General features: G+C 38.4%; 1 protein-coding gene across 5 annotated transcripts in view; it reads right to left on the bottom strand.

Moving 5' to 3' along the window:
• Positions 1 to 23,760, bottom strand: part of prkci (protein kinase C iota) — an 82,959-nt gene that overhangs the window by 45,917 nt on the left and 13,282 nt on the right. For 3 of the 5 annotated variants that reach the window (XM_022250408.2, XM_022250407.2, XM_022250406.2), the window contains exon 2: positions 17,812 to 17,912. In XM_022250408.2, coding sequence (XP_022106100.1) covers positions 17,812 to 17,876 — 65 coding nt within the window. In that variant the 5' untranslated portion in view covers positions 17,877 to 17,912. Of the gene's footprint in view, positions 1 to 7,835; positions 8,357 to 14,780; positions 15,104 to 17,811; positions 17,913 to 23,760 lie in introns of those variants that run through there. The other 2 variants (XM_087147385.1, XM_022250409.2) reach the window with 2 other exon arrangements.

Below are 23,760 nucleotides of genomic sequence, written 5' to 3'. Positions count from 1 at the left end.
AAATTCTGTGTAACCCTATCCGCGCCCAATCAACATCTAACAAGCTGCTCCAGAGGGTTCTTTCCTCTTCAGAAGAGATCCAACAGACAAGATGACAGGAAAAAACTGCAAGTTGTTATCAACAGTGCATGTATAATGTTCAAATTCAAATGTGAAATAATGATGATTGGGGCACCTTCACATTTCCTACTGACTTGGTGTCTCAGAAACATGAAATCACTGTGGGGCAAATTCCTTGAACACACAGAAGTACCGGTAGTTCACAGTGCAGTTTTTCATTCATCCAAAAATGTTTTGGGTATCTCCACGTGAAATGAACCAAACTTGCACTAATAATAATAATAATATGTGTTTTTTATATAGCGCATTTCAAAACAGGGAGAAACCTCAATGCGCTTTGCAATAAAATTTTATACCATACAAATTACAATCTACTTACATGTATCTATCTACAAATCTATAGTCTACAGAATAAACACACACTACAGTGTTATAATCCTCAACCTTGTTCCAGGGATGTGATTAAGCTGTCCAAATGCACAATTCAATCTTGTCAGGAGGTCAGAATGTACTGTACATTGTGAACTATACTCCAAAACTGGGCAATCTGTTCTTGCAAAAGCTCAGCAAACGTGTCTTATGAAATTCAAAGAAAAATGTCTGTACAACATCTGATGAATTACATGTACACGTATACAGGCAGACAAGCCAAATTGGATCCTACACATGTAGCATTTGTCTGTCTATACAAACATGTACCCGTACTGTATTAAAACACAACTTGCCAATTAAACAATAATACACGATAGCAGATATGAGAGGCAAGAGGTTTTTAGCACAGTGCAGATAATGCAAATTGCGGCCACATGGTATGCCCTGGCAATGAACGTCAGATGGGCTGCCTTTATAATAAGGGTTTGGCATGGGTGGCACATCCCTTGATGAATTCAAGGCCTGAGATGGTCAAGCAGAAAAATTCAAAACTTTTCTTTGTGAATGGCAACAGCATAATTTCGCCTGGATAGTTTTGTTTTTGTTGATATTTATTCGAAATCCCTAAGACTGTTCATAATTTATCAAGTTCGTTTTGAGGGTTTAACAGGAAAGTAGAAGGCACATGTAGAGCCCAGCCACCTCTATAGTATACACTAGTGAGTCTTCCTGCCCTGCCCCTAATAAGTTGGTGTATTGTAAATGTACGGTATGTGAATAAAGAATAAGCCACCAGTTTCTTTTACAGGCAATCAGGCATGGAACGTTCCAGGCAATGACATCCAGGAGATCAGGACTCATCAAATAACCTACTGTAGTGCACCTACACCTACCGGTACATGCATGCTATGTACATGTACATGTAACTGTATGCTTAACATTTTGTCATGAATATACTGATAAGATGTAGTCAAGACAAACTAATTAAAGGCCATCAGCAACACTTGCATTGTACATGTATACATGCACATATACATGTTATGCAATGAAGCTGCAGTAACAAGCCAAGGGCTTCACCAGGCAATTGTTTCATTTCCGAAAACTAGAACATGAGGATGCAGACCCACACATATTCAGTAGAGCAGTACATGTAGATATTCTCAGCTCGGTAATGGATATACATGTAAATGTAGAGGTGTCACAACAACATGGGAAAGGGTTCGTTATTTGATTTCCAACTAGACAAATTTTACAATTTAATGAAAAGAAGTAGCCTAAGATGACAGGTTTGACAAACTCAGTTTTCCATAATATTTGGCATGTTTCTATCCACTAGCTACCATACCTGCTGCCTCTGTCTCAAGTTACCCGTACTTTATAGTAGAGAGTATTTGGTTCCATGCAAAAACAAATAAGATGACGACACTTGTCTCCTTAACCTTTCAGTTGATTCCCCCATCTTACCATTGTGGAGGGGAATTCAACAGGGGCCATGACCCTTCAAAAACGAAATATTTCTTTTAAAATAATGAGAGAAAGGCAAGGTTTTGGTCTATTTCTTATGCCATTATTCTAAAGTGTGTAAGAAGCTCAAATTGGCCTTATCCCCTGGACGCCCATAAAAAGTAGTTTCATGAAAAAAGATCTGAATTTTTTGGCCCCTCAAAATAATTTTGACCCCCTCCCCCAAAATGTTGACTTGAGGCTCTTGTTTGTTGGAACAAAGATGTAACATTACAGTACAGTACACATGCATGTACATTAAACCAAATCAACAAAAACTGAAGCAAACGTGTATTTTTTGGGTCAAAGCTGCACAAATAGGTCTCAGTGCATAAGATAAGTACTACACAACCTACAAAGAGCTACATTTGGAATTGGCAATGTCAGCGATGACTACACGTACTTTGATTTTTTGATCGATGATATTTTTAAAATAAACAAAACATTTCTTCCTCCCACAATTTCTTAATAGCATGTTTGGTTTGGTTGTGAATTTACTTTGTGGGAAAGTGAACGTTTCTAAGAGTGCTCAGGCACAATTACCAATATCACAACTCTGAAACTACAGCACCTTACAAAACTTGCAAAAGGTTGTCAATTTGTGATCATATTTCTTTACACAAATTGCAACTAGAGGGTGCAAACACAAATTAGCCAGTGTACCAGTAATCTAGGCACTCTGAAAATCATTGCACAAGTTCAAACTTGCACAGGGTGTCCAATTTACACTCAACACCTGTTCACATGTGTCTACTGAAGAACTGGTGCAGTGTGCAATCCCTACCACACCTGCTCCACTCTTATTACTTTCAATCAGATTTCCCTCATTAAAACAATGACACCTGCATTATATTAATGAGGCAATCTCCTTGAAAAGTGCAGACATTCATTAGTGATCAGCTCAGTTCTTATCACCTTCAGGTTTGGACACACTGCATTGGAAAAATCGAAAGGTGACAACGTAATGACTATTCTTGTGATCCATATGCAAAAATATGTATGCATATTAATAAGTAATGAACTGTGGTTTCGTTTTAATTTACTTCTACTTTTACTGCCAGTGCATCTTACTATCTACATCAACATGTAATAAAATGCTAATGTTATTGATGATATCACTGAAAAGTGGTCGAAGTTTATCATATTTTTCAGAGATTTGAGCAAAAACAAGAATATGATCCATTAATTGGAATTTGTAAGCAATAACAGAGAATCCAAAGTGAGTTATCCCCATTCTTTATCCAAAGGAGATTCCATCTACATGTACTATGACTTTGACTACGGTTACCAGACTTCCATCTGTGATTTGTATTCTGGATAAAGTGACGTCATGCTTTAAGTAATGCTCTTACAAGTTTCTCTTCAGACAGTTCACAGAGTGCCTGGTGCTCAGGAACAATTTTTGTCTTGAACAGTTTATTTCATTTGCCCGCATTCTCAAACTACACAATGAGGGCAGTGAGTCAAACGCAAAAGCCAATTCCTGCTAGGTTTTATCTGAGATGCAATGCCAATCTTTGAGAAACAGCATCTTGTCAACTGAAGCATTGTTTTTTTGTCCACAAGATTCCTCGGCACAAAGATGTATTTTGTTTCCATAGTTATCTGTGACTGAGAGGCTGTTCAGTTGAAGTCCATTATTTACAAGATCCCTGGCAAACTGTGTGTCTTCAGACTAGCTTGCTTTCTGTTTTCTTCGCCAATATACGCTGTACCAGTGTTTTACTTAAGCATTTCTCTTTCACGAGATTGTCTCTTTAACAAGCAGTTTAGCAGAATGTTTGGTTGTTTTTATTTTTTTAGTACTTAAAGAAGTGAAAGATGTAAGAGAGAGGCTGCATACATAACTTTGGAAGGGATTTTGAACTCCATAAACTACGTGTATAGGATGCCTTCATGGCGTCGTTTTGGCACAGTTGCGTTTGAATTTGTTCACTTGCCTAAAAAGGAGATGGTTGAGCCTTGATGGCCCACAACAATGCACAAGCAGGACACAGAGATGACATGGCATGCATGGTATTGCTGCCAAGCAGGGTGCCATTCGGATATCCAAGGCACAGGGCCCAGTAGGGGACCTAGCAAAAAGATTCCTCCTACACAGCTAACAAATTGTGAGGAATTTTCAGGAATTTTTTAGAGTGCAGTGCATGAGTGCTGATGGCATGGTAGAGCACTGCACACTATATATACTACACATTTAATATCGATGTATTACAAATCAGTAATTACTGTAGGAAATACATAAACTTGTAACTTACATGTACATGTACTGGGTAGGCCAAACAAAATAATAGTTGTGCTTTCTATTACATGTACATTGCCCCCCCCCAAACAAAAACATGTACATGTAGGTGGGTAGTATCTTTTTTTCTCTTCAAGTTTTTGGGTCGAAAATTTTAATGTGGGGAATTTGTTTGAATTTTTTTGGTTAAAAAGTGATTTTGATGGTCTACAGAGTTTCCATCCATTGTTTTTTCCCACAGATTCCTAAGTTGAGGATCAGTCTTGTCAAAGATTGTACCCATGTCAGAGCCTCTTTGGACAATTATACATTTGTATTGCACTGACATTTGGATAAGTTAATGTCCAAAAATTGTTTGAAAGCTTGTACAAAACGATGCACATACAGCACTTAAAACCCACGCGATGATGCATGTCACAATAACTTTGTGCACCCCACGCCAGTTGTCACAAAACCCTCTATTGGCGAAAGCAAAAATGTACTAACGTTACTTCAAGCCATAAATTCACAGTGAACGTGAGCTACCGGTACTGCGAGTTATATTGGAAACTCTGGCCTGTCAATGGCACAAAAATGGAGAATGAAATTCAGCATACTTGACAAAAAAATAAGCACAAGGGTCGATAACAATAATTTTGATTTTTATGTTTTTTCAATAAAAAGATTTGAGTCGGTGCAATCTGCTGGGTTGGGGCAGGTAACTGGAAGCACAACTATTATTTTATTTGGCGTTACTTAAGAAGCAACATAAGCATGTATCAGTACATATACATGTACGCACACTTGACTGTATCATGGCTGAAGGAGTGTCCTTTAAAAACTGCATGTAATTTAATGTACATGTGCAAAAGGTTCCATCTGTCAGTCGCCACTTGATTGAAACTTTGGCTATACTGGTACATGTACAAGTGATCCTGAGTCACTAGCAACAAAAATTGTAGGCCTACCTACATGCATGTATGCATACGTACACACATTTCAAAAAGAGTGGTTGCATCAAAAAAGTAAGTGGCTGCTTGATTGTGCATTTGGCTAGAACTTTGGCTGCTATTAAAAATTTGCCTGCTGGAATTCTGTCATGTTTCAATGTATGGTTATAGAAAGTTGACACTACATGTAAACTCTACCTTTCAGGACATTTCTGCAACACTGAAAACTGAATATTTTTCTTGATTGATTTGTGTTCTAAATTTGACAGACCTTCAAGGAACATTTTGAATCACCGTTAGTCAGGGGGGGTTGCTTAACAAGTACCCAATCTTCAAAAGTCTGCAAAATACTGTCTCTATTTTATTCATTTTTGTTTTTAATTTCACAGTGGAAGTGAACTGTAGACATCTCTTTAATGGTTAACACAGGGAAAAATCTTTCCTCTTTTTCCAAAATTCATGTCAATGGCACATTTATATCATCACACACATTTATTAATCAGTGTCACAAAGGGATCCATGGAATCAAGCAAAACACTGTGCAGTACATTAGGTAAAAGGCATGATGTGCATCCACAATACAACATGCCATACGTGTACATAATTTGCTCAAAGGATACATGTATGTATACGTGTACATGTATTTTGAACAGTTTTTCAAAAGTGAAGAGACGTCAATGGTGAAAACTGTTTCTCATAAAAATCTAAAATCAAAAAGGACAGTGGAAAAGGTTTCACTTTGGATCATTACAGTGAAACAAAGTGCACAGGGAATGAAAGGAAACATGAAACATGATTTTTATTGCATTATGTTGTATAACGATGTGTCATAATGAATTATTATGATAAAAGAATGACATTTTGTGTGACTTAATAACTGGTTTCCAGGATAAGTAGGAGAAAACAAATTGAAAATGTTTTGGTTAAGCCACTTTGCCCATGGAATTATGCTTTAACCCTAACCCCCTTGGGTGTATGTAAAATCGTATTGAAATTGAAGGATTTGGGACTGTTAGGGTTAATAATAATAAGTACATTTATAAAGTGCGAATTTCATATACTGGTAGATATGTTCAAAGGCGCTGTACAATGAAGACATTAAGCGTGGAACAATGAATACATTTAAACATGGCATACATGGGCGCCTTGGGCAGCTGCCAAATGACCCAGTGTTGCTGTTGGGTGCAGCAGAAGTATAAGTGATTGTGTGTTCCCGTACATGCATCCCATTGATCTGAAACTCATAGAAATGACAGTATTCACAAGTTGGTCATACTGAATTTAAAGTGAGATTAACTTTTTATTTAAAAAACCTAAATTAAGAAGGAAAAAAAAGCAATGAAATGAAAGTTCATTGCAAATTAATTTCATTCATGATTTACGATGATGAAAAATCAAAATGTGTATTTTATTATATCTAAACATTTTAAGTAACATCTAAAAAAGTGAAAGTGAGGCATAGAACCAAAAATAGTTTGGCACTATCCAATTTGACAAATTTCTTTGAAACGGACATGTTCAGAAAATTTGGTCAAAAATGGCAAATGGTCTATTTGGACTGCTAAAGTAAAGACTACTTGAACAAGTGGTCCGCACTGCGTAGCGACCTCTTAAAGCCGTTGTGCTTCAAATCTGGATTATACAGCTCCTTTGGCATGTCAATAAAAACTGAAGAAGATTGATGCCATTTCTATCTTATTTCAATCTACAGTACAAGATAAAGAATAGAACTGGACAAGCCAACCAAATGCCCACATATAGGTACAAGAGGAACATTTGTCAAATGGAGAAAACTCACTGGGAACTAACCTTCAAGATTTGAGATGCATTCACTGAATTGTGTCTGAAATAATTATCTTTGTTGCCCATGTATGAAGTGTATGAACTATCTTAGGTTGGGTAGCTCAACAGACCATTCCTACATGTACATATTATGAGGATAGCCGCGTTGGTCTGAAGATACCCAGTACAATCAGCAGATACATGTATGGTACATGTAGATTGTGGCCTTTTTTCTGTCATAACTTATCAACCTAGGCAGGTGGAGTGCAACTGTGCAACCAAATAATACATGCACCAGCTATCGATACATGTAAATGTACACAGCACTCATTACAGTGTATATTGTTAAGATACATTGCAAGCTGGGTGCTACACACCACGTCACCGCCACAGTGGCCATGTTACAGCAAGAATGCAGCTACTGGTAGCTTCATGCAGTACCAATCTTCTCGTGAGTAGGCATAATTTCACAGCTGCAGACTTCTGAGTCAGTTTGTGAATTTTGGTGCCTTAGCAGTCTATGTCATTGAATTTGAATAGTAGCAAAACTGAAAAAAGGGGGATCCAAGTTTGGGGAGGCAAATAAACATACCTATACTAAACACAAACCATTTTTGCTTTTCATTTTATATTAAACATACATGAAAATAAATTTACGGATAAAAATGAGTTATGACAAATTTTGACTTCTCTGTTCCTTAAAGGTCTCTTTCACAAGAGAAAAGATTAAACAATGAATCCTACACTGGAGGAACAGCAGGGACAAAGGTGTCATAGACAAAACAGCACTCTGAATGAAGAAATTAATCTCAGTTCCTCCACACACAGCACACCATTCTGCAAGTCAGCTTGAGGTAAACTGAAACTGTGATGCAGAACTTTTGGTTCTACAAGCACATACATGTAGTATTACAGAGCACACCAGACATTACAGCAGCTACACTTACCCGCATCCCTTGCTTCAGATTTGATAATCATATCAAGTTAAGGCACGTGTTGACAGCATCGTCATCCTCCTCCTCAACTTGACTGCAAGCCAAACCCTTGTCTCAGCCCTGTGTCTGACTCCCATACCTTGTACATGTACTTCTTCCTTCTACCACACCCTGAAATCTGGGGGATTGGGAGAGGCAACTGTTCTTTGCTGCAAAGCTGGTCCAGACAGCTCATGGAACAAGTCCAAATCCTGAAGTCAGTGCCCACATAATGTGAATGGCAACCAACCCCAGTCTGACAGTAACAATTCTCATTGACTGAAACTACCGGTGACAGGCATGGACACTTGCACATAACCAGACCTTTGCAAAGGCATGGGGGCCATACCAAACACAGACCACAGTTCAAACGCAGCTGTGCCATAGTGAGAATGCAATGCAGTCAACAACTGTGATCCCTGTCATTTAAGACAGGCAAATAGGACTGAACAACCCCAGCAAGCCAGAAAGGGCAAAAGAGAGAGAGATAGCAGTTGGAGGGGAACTGAACCCCTCTTATAGGCTACCAAGTTGCAAAATGACAGAACTTCAGTCAAAGAGTGGGGTATTTAAAGGTTTTTGGCACAGTGGGATCAATAGTTTGCTATTCCGGAGATAAGCTAGGGTCAATAGTTACCTTTAACTAACTGTTGGTAAATTTGTGTGTGTGTGAATGGGGGGTGCTACTGAGACAGATGTTGCCAAGCTGTTAAGAGGATTTGCAAATATAGATTGCACTGTTAATTAAGACGTTAGGCTTGGGTTGCAGATGGTAAAAATGGATTATGGTTGAAAACTCTCTAAAACTTTGTCTTTAATTGCAAACGTGTATGTGTGTTTCATGACAATATTGATCTTTGTTGTCACTTTACCAGAAGCAAATGTGATTTTTAAGTTTAACAAAAAAGTCTTGCTATTAAGAAAATCGACATAGATTACATACATGTACGTGAACATACACATGTAAAATGTATAAAACCATGTCAACTACAATAAATTTGCTAAGTTTATAACCAAATTCTGCTTGTTTGAATATATGTGTGTTATCATTCCTCAAGTAATCAGAGTTCCATAAGAAGAAAACTCCTACTGGGAAATTACATGAGTCCAAGGTGAAATCCACCTCAAAAGACTATGTAATGTATTCCACATTGAAGCTCTTTTTCTTCATGGGAGCAACAGCACTTTTCTGCACATTGACTGATAGGCTGATGTCATAGCAGTTGTTACATGTACGTCTTTGCATGTGATACATGTGAATATTAATCCTTAGCCTATGGAAATTAGAATACACTAGAATGTTACATTCTGCACGTTTGGCTCGATGATATGATTTTGTTGCAGCTAGAGGAGGGTGTCATGCAATTTTTCAGAATTAACAAAGAGTAATTTCCTGAGATAGCTTGACAGAGGTTGACTTTTTGAGTAGCATAAGACAGAATAGTTCCACTGGTTCCACCAGGATGTTATTAGTGTTGAAAATAAAATTCGAGTCAATAGGAGTAAAAATGGGTACCCATAGTGGCTAGGGAGTGACCCATAATGAACTGGCATCCCATCTAGGGGGAATAGAAATATTCTTGTTTGTGGTTTCCCGAAGGAATCCAGATATACATGTAAACACCCACCTGGCTCAGACCAGATCAGACTGACAGGTAATGAACAGGGGTGGCCTTGAGCGCTGGTACATGTAGGTTGTTACAGGGAACAAGTTTTATGTGGTACTGGAAGGGGTTGAGTAAGGTTAGCATCGATTTAACTTCATCAATCTTTTTTCATCGCACTTTTTCCATCGCACTTTTGTCATCACACTTCTTCTTTGATCAAAAGACATCGATCGATCAATGTAGAAAACTTGGACAATCAATATAGAAGAATGATCAATCGATGTCGGGGAATGATCAATCAATGTACCGGTAGAAGATTGATCGATCGATGTAGGGGAATGATCAATCGATGTAGAAGAACGATCAATGTGTTGCCTCAAAGTTTTTGCCTCTTTGGCATTCCATATACATGTAGAAGAGGGTACAACTTTTGCTGTCTCCTGTGTAGGGGTCCACGGTGTTTTGAACTCTTATGGAGGCAAATGGCATCCAAAGCAAAGCTGAAACTGTATAAAATCCGCAGACCCCGTCACAACGGGCAGCAATTTTGTTATACCACAGAAACATGTAGTTTACAAATGCAAGGGAACAATGTAAAAACATTTTACCGTGAGACAATGGAGTTCATTTCACTGAAATTGTCTTCATCAACAAAATGTTCTAAAGCTGAACAAATTAACTTCAAAACCACTAAACTGAGTAACTGGTAGGAAGCACCATCTTCTGTCTTGACATTTCCAAAGAAATTTTCCGGAAAGCTACATGTACATGTATCTAATTTTGTCATGCAATGTAGGTAACATCTAAAACCGCGGGTCTCTCCCTTCATGCCTCATGTAATGCAGAATTTGAAACCACTATATCTACACATGCACAACATTTTCCGCTTTTTGTCATGCTAATCCTATCATGCACAACAACTGAAACTCTGATCTTCTTTATTGGAACAAAAGAAAACCCTTTCTTAAAAACCAACCTGCTGTCATCTGCCCACATTATTGCCGGTACAGTGACATTATCGTGACACTAGCCCTGTTAAAAATACCAACAAACAATGCAAACAGAAATGGCAGTCAAATCAGACATGGTGCTTCACTTTCCTTCCACAGCAAATCTCATGTATGCATGAACTAACACAATACATGTACAAAGGCAATCTAGTACCCAAGGTCATTCCAAGGCAATGGGGTGGTAATGACATTTTCAACCATGGGGAAACATCAAGGTATAATTAATGTACACTGTGGGGTACCCTACATCATTCACGCACCACAGCGAACATCACCCATGTTCTTGCGATTATGCCATACATGATTGCTTCTTGACCAATAAAAACTCCCAATCTAAGGCCAAAAAAGTCTCCAGTTTCTGGTCAGGGGCTGGCTCTGAAAGTGGTACATACACTGTATGTACAGTAATGTGTTTTTTTCCCCACTTTTTTTCCTAGAAATGATGTAAATGCATGAGCTTGTACCTACGGCACCGCTGTTACAACACTGAAATAGACTTACTGTAAATGTATGAATACAGAAATGGCATCTCAAAAAGAGTGCCTGACTAAATGTATGGGGGGCCTAGAGGGACTCCTTTACTTTACATATTGCCATATCTAAAACATGCAGCAGGATTCCAGCCAATTAAGCAAATCTGGCAGCTTTTGGACATCGTATTACACTGAATAAAACACTTTTGTGTATTTTTTAAGGGGGGAGGCCCATTGTAGTGGGAAGTGAAATTGTTGGGACAGAGAAATGTCCCTACAACTCAGTAATTTGCTTAACAAAAGAAACTGTCCCCTTTAACATGTTTAAGTGGTCAGGCATACCCACACACACCAGTACACAGTAAAATGTACATGCACATGTACAGTTCATGTGCGTGCACAGTATGTTTATATACACCTTGTACATGTACCTACATGTACATGTAGTTATGGGGACAAAGCAAGTGTTGACAGTGTTGACATTTAGACAAAGTGGGGAATAAGAATGTAACAGGGACAAATTTTTGTCCCCCTTAATAGGGTCAGGGTGGAGGCCTATATCCACATATTTATCTCCAATCATGCATGTATTACATTGTAAACCAATCTATGGCAGCCCCTGTATGTGTAACAACAGGAATCGTAAATCCACTTGGGTTTGTACAAAATTGTACTGAAATTGGAGAAATCAGACTTAACTGCATGCATACATGTATGTGTATAGTATAAACACCTACAGTACATACACATGTACATGTACCAGTACATGTGTAGAGTGCCTCTGTCATTCAGGGGAAATACACATTGAAATTTATTGATGCCAGCTTTCTAACTTTACACAATTTCTTCAACACTTAATGGCACATATGTACCAGTCACCTGCAATCAATAGTTTCAATTAACAACTTGTGATCAATAACCACAAAGCTCGAAACATCTGGCACTAAAAGACATTGATCTGGCTGCGTTAGAAACTCTGAAAATATTTAAGACTTTTTTGAGTGTCATACACATGTACACAGAAGGGATTTCTTGGTGTATTGAGGTACATTTTTGATTTAACTTCATCATCTTTCGAAAATTGTTTGATTCAGTTAAGTACAAGAGTAATTTGCATGCATTTCTGGACAATTTCTAAACACACAAATTTTGATAAGTAGTATTGATACACATGAATTCAAAAGGAATGCAGGCCAGGTGTTGTCAGTTTCAATAATAATGATTATGTACGTGTAGTCTTCTCTTTTATAAAAAGCCATGTTTCCACTTTTAGGTGAAACCACTGTTGTCGAGCAGAATTGCAAACTAAATTCCAACGGGGATGGCTAGATATCAACTGTCCATGATTTTATATCAAGCTAATGAGTCCCTCAACATGCCAAAACTGCTTGTGGAAAATTTCAATTAAGCCACAAGGCTGCAGTTTTACAAGGACCCCCAGTAATCCAAGGGGAACAGCTTTGTACTGTAAATGTCCTGACAAAAGGATCCCTGACCCCTTCATACATGTACAGTACACATACAAGTACCTATACACAGGTACATGTACATGATCCATAGCTGTGGAGAGAACACTTGTACACTGTACTTGTACATACATGTACCAGTATATGTGTCTGGAAACACAGATGTTGTGGGACAGCAGACATTACACATGTAGGTTAATTTTTTGTCCCCACAACCCAGTCTCAACATTCTAACAAAATAAATTGTCCCTTTGCTGCAGTAAAGGCCTACATGTACAGTACATGTACGTACAGTACTGTATATGTACCTGTATACGTGGCAAACTATTGCTTAAGGACTTTTTACACTGTCCGAAATCTCAGGGTTGGAACTGGATCAAGCCCCAAGATTTTTTATGATCCGTTTCACACTTGAAAAGCTTCAACCCCGAGCCGAACCGGGTAAGGCACTCTGGCTGGATTAAAACCAACCCTGGTAGCGACCAGGGTTGAAAATCTCAAGCCGGATCCAAACTGTATTTTTTTACGTGACCTGTGTAGAAAATGGTAGTGTGAACGACCCCTAGTCACGTGGCTGATCTGTGTTGATGCACCCATGATGTACCGATTTTTAATGACATGTCAAAGGTCAATAAACAATTGTGGCCAGAGTGGCGAGCGCTTTACATGTGTACACACGGCCCATTTCAATCACATACTGGAGAGCATCGTAGTACGACATTCATCGCTGAACAATCATCGCTAAAAATGGGCCCCAAAAAGGACAAAAAGCCGGAAAAGGAAAAGCAGACAGACCGTCGTAGAAGGACGAAGAAGTCAAGGTGCCTCTAACGATTTGGTCGGCAGAGGAAATTCAGTCCCAACTTGACGGAACGACACGCAACAGTAAGGTTTTTAGCAAGATAGCTGACGTTTTGGCTGAGCAAGGCATACGGGATAAGACGCCAAGCCAGTGCCGCAACAAGCTGAAGAACTTAAAGCGCGAGTACAAGAAAGTAAAGGACCACAACAGGCACCAATCCGGGGGGGGAAAGAAAAACCTGTCCCCACTTCGAAATGTTGGACGAAGTCCTCGGGTGCAGGCCGACAATTGAGCCCGAGCATCTGCTTGTTGACACAACCGCTTTGGTAAACTGGCGCGTCAAATTATGGGAAGAGCCACCGCTGTGCGCCACTGGGCCTCTGCAGGTTGAGAATACAACAGTGTAAATACGCTGGCCCGATATCCGGATCATACATTACACGGTTCACGCAAGAGCCGGTTCACGCAAAAGTGGTGTGAACGTTGCATCTCTCCAACCCGTGTTGAAAATTTTTGAAATGGAACCGGTGTGGACCCGGGTAGGTTTGAACGCGGATCGAAATAGAGATACATGTAGCGTGAAAAGCCTTAATGGCCTACTAGTCCTAATAATGGATAAAATGGTCAAACTAAGTCAGCCTATTGTACTTTTACACTCAACATTCAAGGGTACATGTACATAGATCCCCATATTATACAGTATATATGATGTCAATTTCTGTATACTGGGTACATACATCTGGTATATGTACATGTACATCTACATGTATTGTCCATGTACATTTACATCACACACAATGTACATGTACATATTGCTTCCTTTGTCATAACAACTGGACCAAAATTACATACATTCATAACTGCATTTATCTTTGCTCTTTCAGAACTGAATGATTTTTACTATTAAAATCTTCTATACATTAAATCACCAGCCACAACTGCATCCTTCATTCCTCTTGAGCCTTCCACTCACCATGCAGTGTCTCATATTATCATCTACCGGGTAAATGTACATGTAGTTTGACACACGCAGATCCCCATGTTTGTAAACTTCCGCTAATTTAAGCTGATCAATGTTATCCAGGTAAAGCTTTACTAAATTGCTGGTTCCCTGTACATTTACTGGCTCATTTTATCATTTATTTTGTGCCCACAGGCGGAATTGAATGGTGATGATCATTTTACGAAGATATTTCCTGGAGCGCATGCTTACATTAGCATCAACAGTAGGTAACTACATGTACATAGGGCAAGGAACAGTTTTATGCCCAGTTTAGACAAACATTCCAGAGCTGTGCTGAACTAATGGAGTTATGAATAACTTGAGTTGATCTTTTGCCTCCATCATTCAATCTTTCACCATCAAGTGCACTTTACAGTAAATACTGTAATTGTTCCTAATTGTTCCAGACATCATATTTTTGAATTACAATTAGTTCAGCTCGACTCAAAAACACCAGTCTGAACTGGGTGCTATTTCAGTAAGACTCCCTGAGAAAATGGCTCTATGTACGTGTACGTATACAAAGGTTGAATAGTGGAATACCATATCATACATACCCGATGGGTTCGACATTCCGGCATTCGTGTGATTAAATCTCCAGTCTGTTTTATTCTACTTTTTATAAGGTATAATTACAGCTCTTAGCGGAGAACACAAGGCCAGAGTAAAGTTTCTCCAGCCTCACAGAAGGCACTGAGATCACTTCATATTTCCTGAAGTTGATGACATCCAAACAGTTGACAGGTTGATAACTCTTCTGCCAAAAGGATCAAGCTGCCAGAGAGTGGATTGTTCCTCACTTTGCCTGGGACTAATTTGCATTCTTCCAGTATGTGTTACAGGTACAGTACAATGTACATTGCAACTGAAAGTTAACCTCAAAAGGGGAAAAACTTTTCACACTTTTTCCCCCTCTGTGAAAAAGAAATTCACAAGTGGCAAATTTTTTCACACTTTTTTTCACCAGTGGGAAAAATGTTAGCACCTTTTTACAAAACGTGGGAGTATTTTTCACAGCTGTTTTTCACAAGTGGGAAAATTTTTCCAGGCTATATAGTGAAGAAATGTGCAAGCAGCCCATGGAGTTGAGGTTGCCCCACACCAGATCCATGTTTACTGTAGTCCCTCCTCCAAGCTTCCTGATGCGCTTTCAATTTCAGATTGACCATGTGTCAAAAGTCACTTTGGTCAAGGGAACACATGCAGCATCTGCTGAATAAGTACGGTATTTACAGAATGGAATGAAGAGTTTGCTGAGTACCATCACCGTACTTAACACCAAGTACATGTACATGTACATGTAGCTGTGCCAAAGCATGGAAGGAAGTTAACAAAACCGACGATGTACCAGTAGGGCTTCCGAATACAGCAATGGCTTTCCATACGTTCAAACACTATCCTCTGCAGCTACGACATTCACAATACCATTGGACAAGGTCAAATGTCAGGCATGACGTTTTTTTATAACTCATGCAAAATTCACACTCATAATTAACCAGTACTTTGTGTTACAACTGCACTGGTACCTGTATGCACATGTACATGTGGCTCTCGTAGAAAGAGCAGCAACCAACAGCCAACATAAGACTGCATTCTGCTTCGGAAAAAGTTGGAACTTATAGTAAGAAAAGACACACAAGTTAGGAAGAATATTGCCAATTTTATAAGTATTCCTACAAGTACCAGTATGCATCAGCCATCTACATGTACCAGTAAGTCTGAAGATTTTTTCAACTTTGAATTTTTCCTCTTTAGTCTGGTGAAACTTCTGCAACATACATGAATTATAATGTTAACATTGAAGTGATTATGAACTATTTACTCAGCATTTCCTTCAGTTAGAGTCCAGTGGATTGAAAAAGGGTAGTCTGAAAAATTCAATTTTGCTACAGAAGAATGAAAATACTATGAATAGTTAAGAGTGTTTTTTGGCAAACAGTTCAAGAGACACAAAGCCTGCAATGTAATCCTCAGTTTGTATGCATGGCCCCCCCTGGTGGGCCCTTGTTCTGATCTAGGCTTATGTGATGTCCTAAAAACTTTTTCAGACTTTCAAATCATTTTCTTGGTTGGAAGAACATTCTCTAAGAAAAGGCCCCTCTGAACACATCCAAAGGAATTGAACTTGGTATATGTAGCTGTTTGCCTCTTGAAATTTGGTTACTGCAAACACTCACTGCTCAGTTGTTTGTTGTGCAAGTTGAAATTTACAGACTTTCCTTTCTCAACCCACTGGACTACATGTACATGTAACAGCAAAGCAAACACTGACTAACCTGCATGAACAGATGACTTAATTCACGTCTCAATCCAAACAATTACATGTACATGTAGATGAATAAGCAAAGCAAACAAATGCTACTTAATTTTACAAGTTGTCCAAAGATGTTTTTTCATGCATGAAAGCTTATTATCCCTATCTTTACTCTTGGTACCAAGACCTTCCTGTATCCAGTGACACAAACTCTCACATGACAAATCACTATCACAGGAAGGTCTTGGTTATTTTGTTTAATCAGGGGCAGTAACATACATGTACTAGAGTAATAGTATGACATGCATTATTCATATCACATGTGTGATGATCAACAGAAGTTATGCAAATGACCTTCAACATGCTTCACATTTATGAACTGTATGTTTTCATACTGAAACATCAGCCAACATCATGTTAAACATGGTTTTTACAGACGCCAAGTTAAGTGTAAGTACTCAAGAAATATCCCTCTATACTCTGACAGTAGCCAGGAACTTATGATGAGCACAGACAACAGAACAATTTATGCTATATTGCACACAATACGGTCACGACATATGATGTCCCCGCACGCTTCAGCACTGCGAATTTTGCTCATTTCTCCCTCAAACTGGCAATTTACGGGATGAATACCCAACAAATACATGTAGCTATACATGGGTAGTTGCTAGAAGAAGAATCTATTGGCCTGTCGCAAAGTCACATTAGAACCGCTAAAGACTGCATTTTACATGGAAATTTTTGGACTTCAAGACTGGGATGCCATTTTTGTTTTCAATTCTAGGTCATGTAACATCATGAACTTATATGAATAATTCAATTATAAGACTAAAATGAAACTCTTGATTGCCTCCCTGGAAAGTCCAGGAAAACAATAAAAACATAAGCAATGCTTGGAATTCAGTCGGAGTTTTGAGAGCAAAATAAGCGAAGTAATCAAGACACCTTTAGCATGGAGTAGCTGGTTCAAATCATAAGAGGGTGCTGCCACAATCAATCGCATATTATAAGTTTATGACACTTTAATTGCTCAAACAGCACACATATCCGATTGCAGCACCTCAAATGGAGTCTTAGACCCAAGACTACCCTAGCTTATGATAAAACCACAACATTGGTCAGTATGTGCCAAGCTTGGTCATATTAGTCTTATTTTGACTTTGTCTTGGGACTCCTTTTGGGGGGACACTCTAATAAAAACTTGCTGGTACCGTATGGTTACACTTTCAAAATGAAAAAGTGATAAAGATCAACATGTACATGTACTGTGTTCTGAAGTGAACTGATATCAACAGTACCATTCAAAGTTCTCAAAGGTTTGAGATACTCACCCATTGTAGGCAGCCTTGACTGGTATCTGGGGTACCTCCTCCTCTCCCATGTTCACTCCTGGCATAGGCTCTGACTACACCAATATCACAAGGAAAGTGATCTGCAAAAAAGCAAGATTTGAAGTTTTACAGTATTAAATGGTGGTTAATGATGTAATAAGGGATAGGGATAAAACAGACAATGACCCCTACAGGGTACCAATAGCAGTACATGTCCGCCTCTCTTCTTCCAGGGTGCATGCTGATCCCTTTTGTATGCTTGCACTTACTACTACAAAGAAGAATGAATCTGCAAACAAAATTTTCACAGCATACCATGAGCATACTATCTGACTGCTGTCCCCGGGAGAAGTGTCAAGTAAATGATCACTCAATGCTAAGCACTATGAAAATCTACCTGTAGCTCTATGATGTAACAGACATTCCAGGATGGCCACAGCAGTGCCACAGGGTACATGTGCATGTAAAAGTGTTGTTAGAGTGTCAAGAAATTAGTATCACTGCCTTGATCTACAGGTACACAATTTAAATGAATGAATATACTGTATGTAACGTACAGCGGAATCGGAAAATGTTGAAAATTAGGAATGAGGTCATTCTATAAATTTGAGGTCCAAAGTGTGACATTTATGTGTCTGTCACATCTGACTTACCGGTATGTTATTGGAAATACCACTGAAATTGATTTCAAACTATTACTGTTTGGCAGGTACTGAGTAATTTGCATTAATTCATCATTCTTGGAAATTAAAAAATGTGTTCTGAACTTACAAATCATATGTCAGGTGTGACAGGGACACATAAAAATTGAATCCTTTATTTACACGTACTTGTATAGAATGACCCAATGGTGAAAATCATGAAAACTTGATTTTTAAATATTGATGGAATTTGAAAGTGTTGTCATGCCATGGAATTTGAAAGTGTTGTCATGGAGACATTGGCTTTAAATGCACAGCTGGGGTGCCCGAAATTGGACAAAGGAGCTGGGCCTTGAAACAAAATACCGTACTTGGAACAAAAGACCAGGCTGCTGGGAATTGTTAACATTTGTTTTCAGTAGTCAATAGCAGAGGAAATCCGTCATTGTTTTTAAAGATTATACCATGCTGTTTGTGGCATTCAGTGTGAGCAGATTACCACCGGGGACAAAGCACTCCAGCGCTCCAGCGATGAGCATTATAATACCACTGCACACTAATCTGGCTGCATTTGAAATGACGCCAGCATCCATCGTTGTCGTTGTCCATCCCTGTTACGTCTAGTATTTAATTTTAATGTTTAGAACTCATTGTGTAATTTCCAAGACTGAATAAGTTCTGCAAATTACCTGCCAAACAAATAAAAATAGTTTGAAATCAATTTCGGTGATACATTCCTTGTCAAACTTATCAGATGGTATACATGTCAGAGGTACATGTAACAGGGATGGAGAAATGTCACACGTTGGACCCCAAATTTATAGAACGACACACCTGGAAATATTGTCAGCTTACATCTACATGTACATGGAATTTCCAACACGAACAACAAGAATATTCATGACGTCTCATTCACTACGCCTGGGGTCAAACATGGGTCGCACACAGAATTGTGTGCGGTACCATTACATAATCTGCCACACGTACAGAGACTGTGTGTGTAAACATAACACAGTGAACATTTCAGCATTTCTCTTTGAACAAATATTTAGGTCCCACACATGTACACGTACATCCATATTAACATGGATGTATGTTAATGTTGATTAACGTTAACATCCATCTCTTGCGAAAAAGATTCAGTTTGCAAAGCACCAACCACTGGTAGCACCATGCTATGATAGATAGGTTTCCATACCAACATGTCCTTTATTTTCCTCTTGCTTAGTGGAAATGCAACATGTATTTGAAATGGGGGCGCAGAGTGGTTTTAGACCCAGACATTTCAAAAAGATTCTCCCCTTGATATTAAGTTTTTAATCAGTTCACTAGTATCTAATGAGATAACGTTCACCAAAAATTATTTTGTTTTTTAATAGTTTTACCGTATATTCCACTTAAGTACGTACCTTAGCTTTTTTGAAGGTAGACTTATCATAGTTGAAAACAATGTCAACAAAAAAACCCTGCTTTTCAAAACCAAATTATATCTTCAGATGTAAACTTTCGCATTATTTGTAGCTTGTTAGACACTCTTTCAGCTGATATAAATTTGCTTTCGAAAAAATTGGATAGAGTGCAGAAATTAGTGTTTACCTTTTACAGTAAACTATGAAAAGTACCAAACAAGAAAAATACACATCGACATATGTTTGTCGATGCCTTTTTACAATCGGTCATAAACAGCCAGGGCAAAAATGACTACTTTATTCATAAATTGGTCGACTGATTAATATGGCTACAAATACCTGTATAATCAAGCGGAAAAGTCGCATAATTCATCATTGTGACCAAAAAAAATCGCCACGCAGGATTTGAGGTTGTTTCAAGTACAATGAACAGTGCCCTCTATTGTTGAGTCATGTAGAGCATACTGCAGGTGATTGCTGCCGATGATGTTTGGCCTATCGCTCAGTTGAATGCCATCTACCTCGCTGTAATTGTGTGGACATTGTGTGTGAAGGTTAGTTGCAATTTGAGGGTTTTAACACAGCTTAGGTGGAATTTAAATTGAAAAACAGTTGAAAGAAATGTAGCTTTTTGTCGGGTAATATCGACTGTTGATCCCAACAAATGTCGGAGGGTTAAGAGATATTTTTAGACCAGTTGTCATGTAAATGAGCCAAACGAATTGGACTTGGTGTTGTGTCGTAGCCTGGAATAGCGGATAGGAGTGTTTTTCAAACTGCCTAGCGATTAGCCAAATACAACATCTGATTTGGAACTCAGCTCTTCAATTGTGAAATATTTCAACACCTTTTGCGTGGTTTTATTTCTATGGAAATGTTGATTAAAACTTTTGACAAAGACTTCTGAGCAATAAATAAACTGAAAATTAAAATTATGTTTTTTTTTGCAGATAAAAATCATGACAGAACACAAAAGCATTACAGGAACCTCCATGGACAGAAACATGGTCTACACTATTTCAACTTGAACTGGAAGATAATTGAAAAAAAACTTGAAAGGAAAATCATGGGTTGAACAAACGAGGCTAATTTCATTGAGATCAGCAGCAAAATACATGCCAAATTCTTTACCTTCACCTCTCAGGTTCAGAATGCACTGAGGGACAGTCACCCAATGAAAATTGCTTCTTTAGGAAGAATTGAAAAACATGATTGAATGGGAAGTAGAGCGAATGGGAAAGAGAGTGACTGGGAAAAGGTAACTTGTTCAGTTTTCCAGATTACTTCATAATTTCAATCACTAAAATGCTTGACGAAAGAGGGACATAGACCAAATGTGGAACTTGCTTTATTGAAATAATACCTCTCAAATCAAGAAAAAAATTATTGTCATTTTATTAAAAATATTCAATAGGCCTAAATTCAAAGAACATGAAGTGAAAGTGAAACGAAGTCACAGGATTTCTTTTCATCATTTCCCCCTTCCTTTCCTGTTATGTTGCAAATGAAATACAAATGCATAATGATCTCACTTTCAAGTTGAGGTGATCATCTCTTTAAAATGATCAAAGATTTGGTTCAAAACTGCAGTAGCCACAGGGTGCGTGCCTGCTCTTGCCAGGATTGTAAATAACTGTCAATAGAGGGCGCCGTCATTCATGGAGATCAATGAAATGCGCTTTTGCCAATGTGTCCATTGCGTTCTGTAGCCAAATTGAAAACCCATGAGGACTCTAAATAAGTCTAAAGCCTTGAAAAATTGTTTTAATTGATGTGAGTGAAAATAATCTGAGAGTATTCACTGATGTCTGGGTCAAGTAGGGTTTTAAATCACTGTGGGGTGGGAACCAGGTCCTATTCAACAGTATACAATGAATAAGTCAATGTATGCAAATGCACTGCGGTGGGCCTCTCTAGGAGCTGGACCAAAAGCCATGAGCAGCAGCATAGAAGTTTGCCAAAAATTCATGAACTTTAAATGACTGTAACAATAAACAATACACGTATGTCTGATTGAATTCAAACTTCACATTTGTGATATGGAGTGTCTGTATGTGCACGCCAAGTTTTTAAAAAATCAGCCCGGCACAACTGAGTTGGGGGGGGGGGTTGAATCCCCTCCCACCGGCAGTGAGATGGGTCAAAATAACCCTGCTCTTTGAGGGTTAAATGAAACTACATGTACATGTACACTACAAAAGTATTCAGTTAATTACGTGGACAATCTCCCTTTTTTTTTAAAGATGTTTTTTCTTTCACATGTACTGGAACATATCTTAATGACTGGACCACATGCTTACTTGATCTCACCACTGCACAGCTTTGACTTTGCGGGTAAACTTAGTGGCTTTGTTTAAATACAGACAGACCCACAGGGAACACTCATTGCATGGGTAAGTGGTGTACATGTACAGGCACATACAGGTGTAGCATCTTATGAGCCTTGTGTCTGTAAGCAATTAACCGCTGTTAAGGTTTTTTATGATCAGTTGGTTACATGTAAGAATAATGAGACAAACCCAATGCCTTGGAAAATGAGCACCAATTTCTACCCTACTTTATCATTTGACTGGCTACATGGGCAATTTTCCTCTAAGAGTTTACAATGCGTTGACCAATCACAATGCACGAAATCCATCAACTCTTTAAAAATGCTCATAGGGTCAACAGAATTCACACCCAGTGATCAGTCAATGCGTTGCAACCTCTTGGAGGCACACTATTTTGAAACGCTCGTATTTAAGACTACTCATACATATATACATGTATATATGTGTGTCAGGATAGATCTTTTAACCGCTAATGAAAATTTAAAGGTCTTTCCATTATATCAAACTTCTAGTTTGATGAGGCCTGAAGGTTTGCACATGCCCTGTATGTATGACGGTCACTATATTTTCATGCATCTACAGCAAACTTTGCCACAGACATCAACTCAAATACACGTACCAGTACATTTGTTAATTTTTCCACCAACAGCCAGAGGGCGCTCGACTACATGTACTTGATGTCGCTGATACAATGTACATGTTCAGGAGAATACTTTTTTACCTGGGACTTGCATACATGTACATCATTGAGAGAAAAGATGATATCTTTTACCAATTTTAAATAATAAGGCCCTTCAGGTTTTGACCAGAAGCAAGGGTCAGGTGAGTTTATGCATGTAACAAAAATTTCAGACCGACATTTTATTTACACTGCCATGTATGCACGGAGACTGGTTCCTAATGCTACAAATACATGTACAAGTACATATTGAGAACAGCATAAAAAATGTGACCCCCTGCGAGAACACAAAATACATGTACATTCCAAACTTTGACACTCTGAAAACATGACACGATCAAAAACTTTGGAAATATTTCAGCGAGTTGCATGTAGTTCACAAAATTAGACTCCTCTTTATGTGTACATGTACTGGTAGGTATTTCCATTTTTAGGTACATGTACAGGACATGTATTTACCTTGAGGCCTTAGTCCTGTACATGTATTTTCAGCAGTCCTGTGCTATCAATTATGCTTTGGGCTGTCACAGGCTAATACCTCGTATGAATCACATCTTATGATGTACATACATGTACATACATTATAAGCATGTTTGCACACAGTGTACAGTAGGTCATTTATCATTTCCTGTACGCTATAAATCGGCAAAATGACAACATACAGAAGAAGTCAGCTTTCATGTACATGTAAGTCGTCACAAATTATTGGGTCCTGAACATGCTGACTTAGCCAAAGTTTTAGTGTACCTTGTTTTGTTCAGAAGGTAACGTTGAAAAAATGTTAAAAATGTAAACAATGAAAACAATCATAAGAAATCATATGCTGACAATATCATGACATCACTCCAATTTCTACATATACCACAAACCAGTATGTCTGTACCAAGATT

Source organism: Acanthaster planci, linkage group LG16 (assembly GCF_054643075.1).
Source record: "Acanthaster planci isolate LZ-2023a linkage group LG16, COTS_SCS, whole genome shotgun sequence".
NCBI lineage: Eukaryota > Metazoa > Echinodermata > Asteroidea > Valvatida > Acanthasteridae > Acanthaster > Acanthaster planci.
The sequence above is the reverse complement of the archived record's forward strand: the minus strand, read 5'-3'. Positions and strand labels throughout refer to the sequence as shown.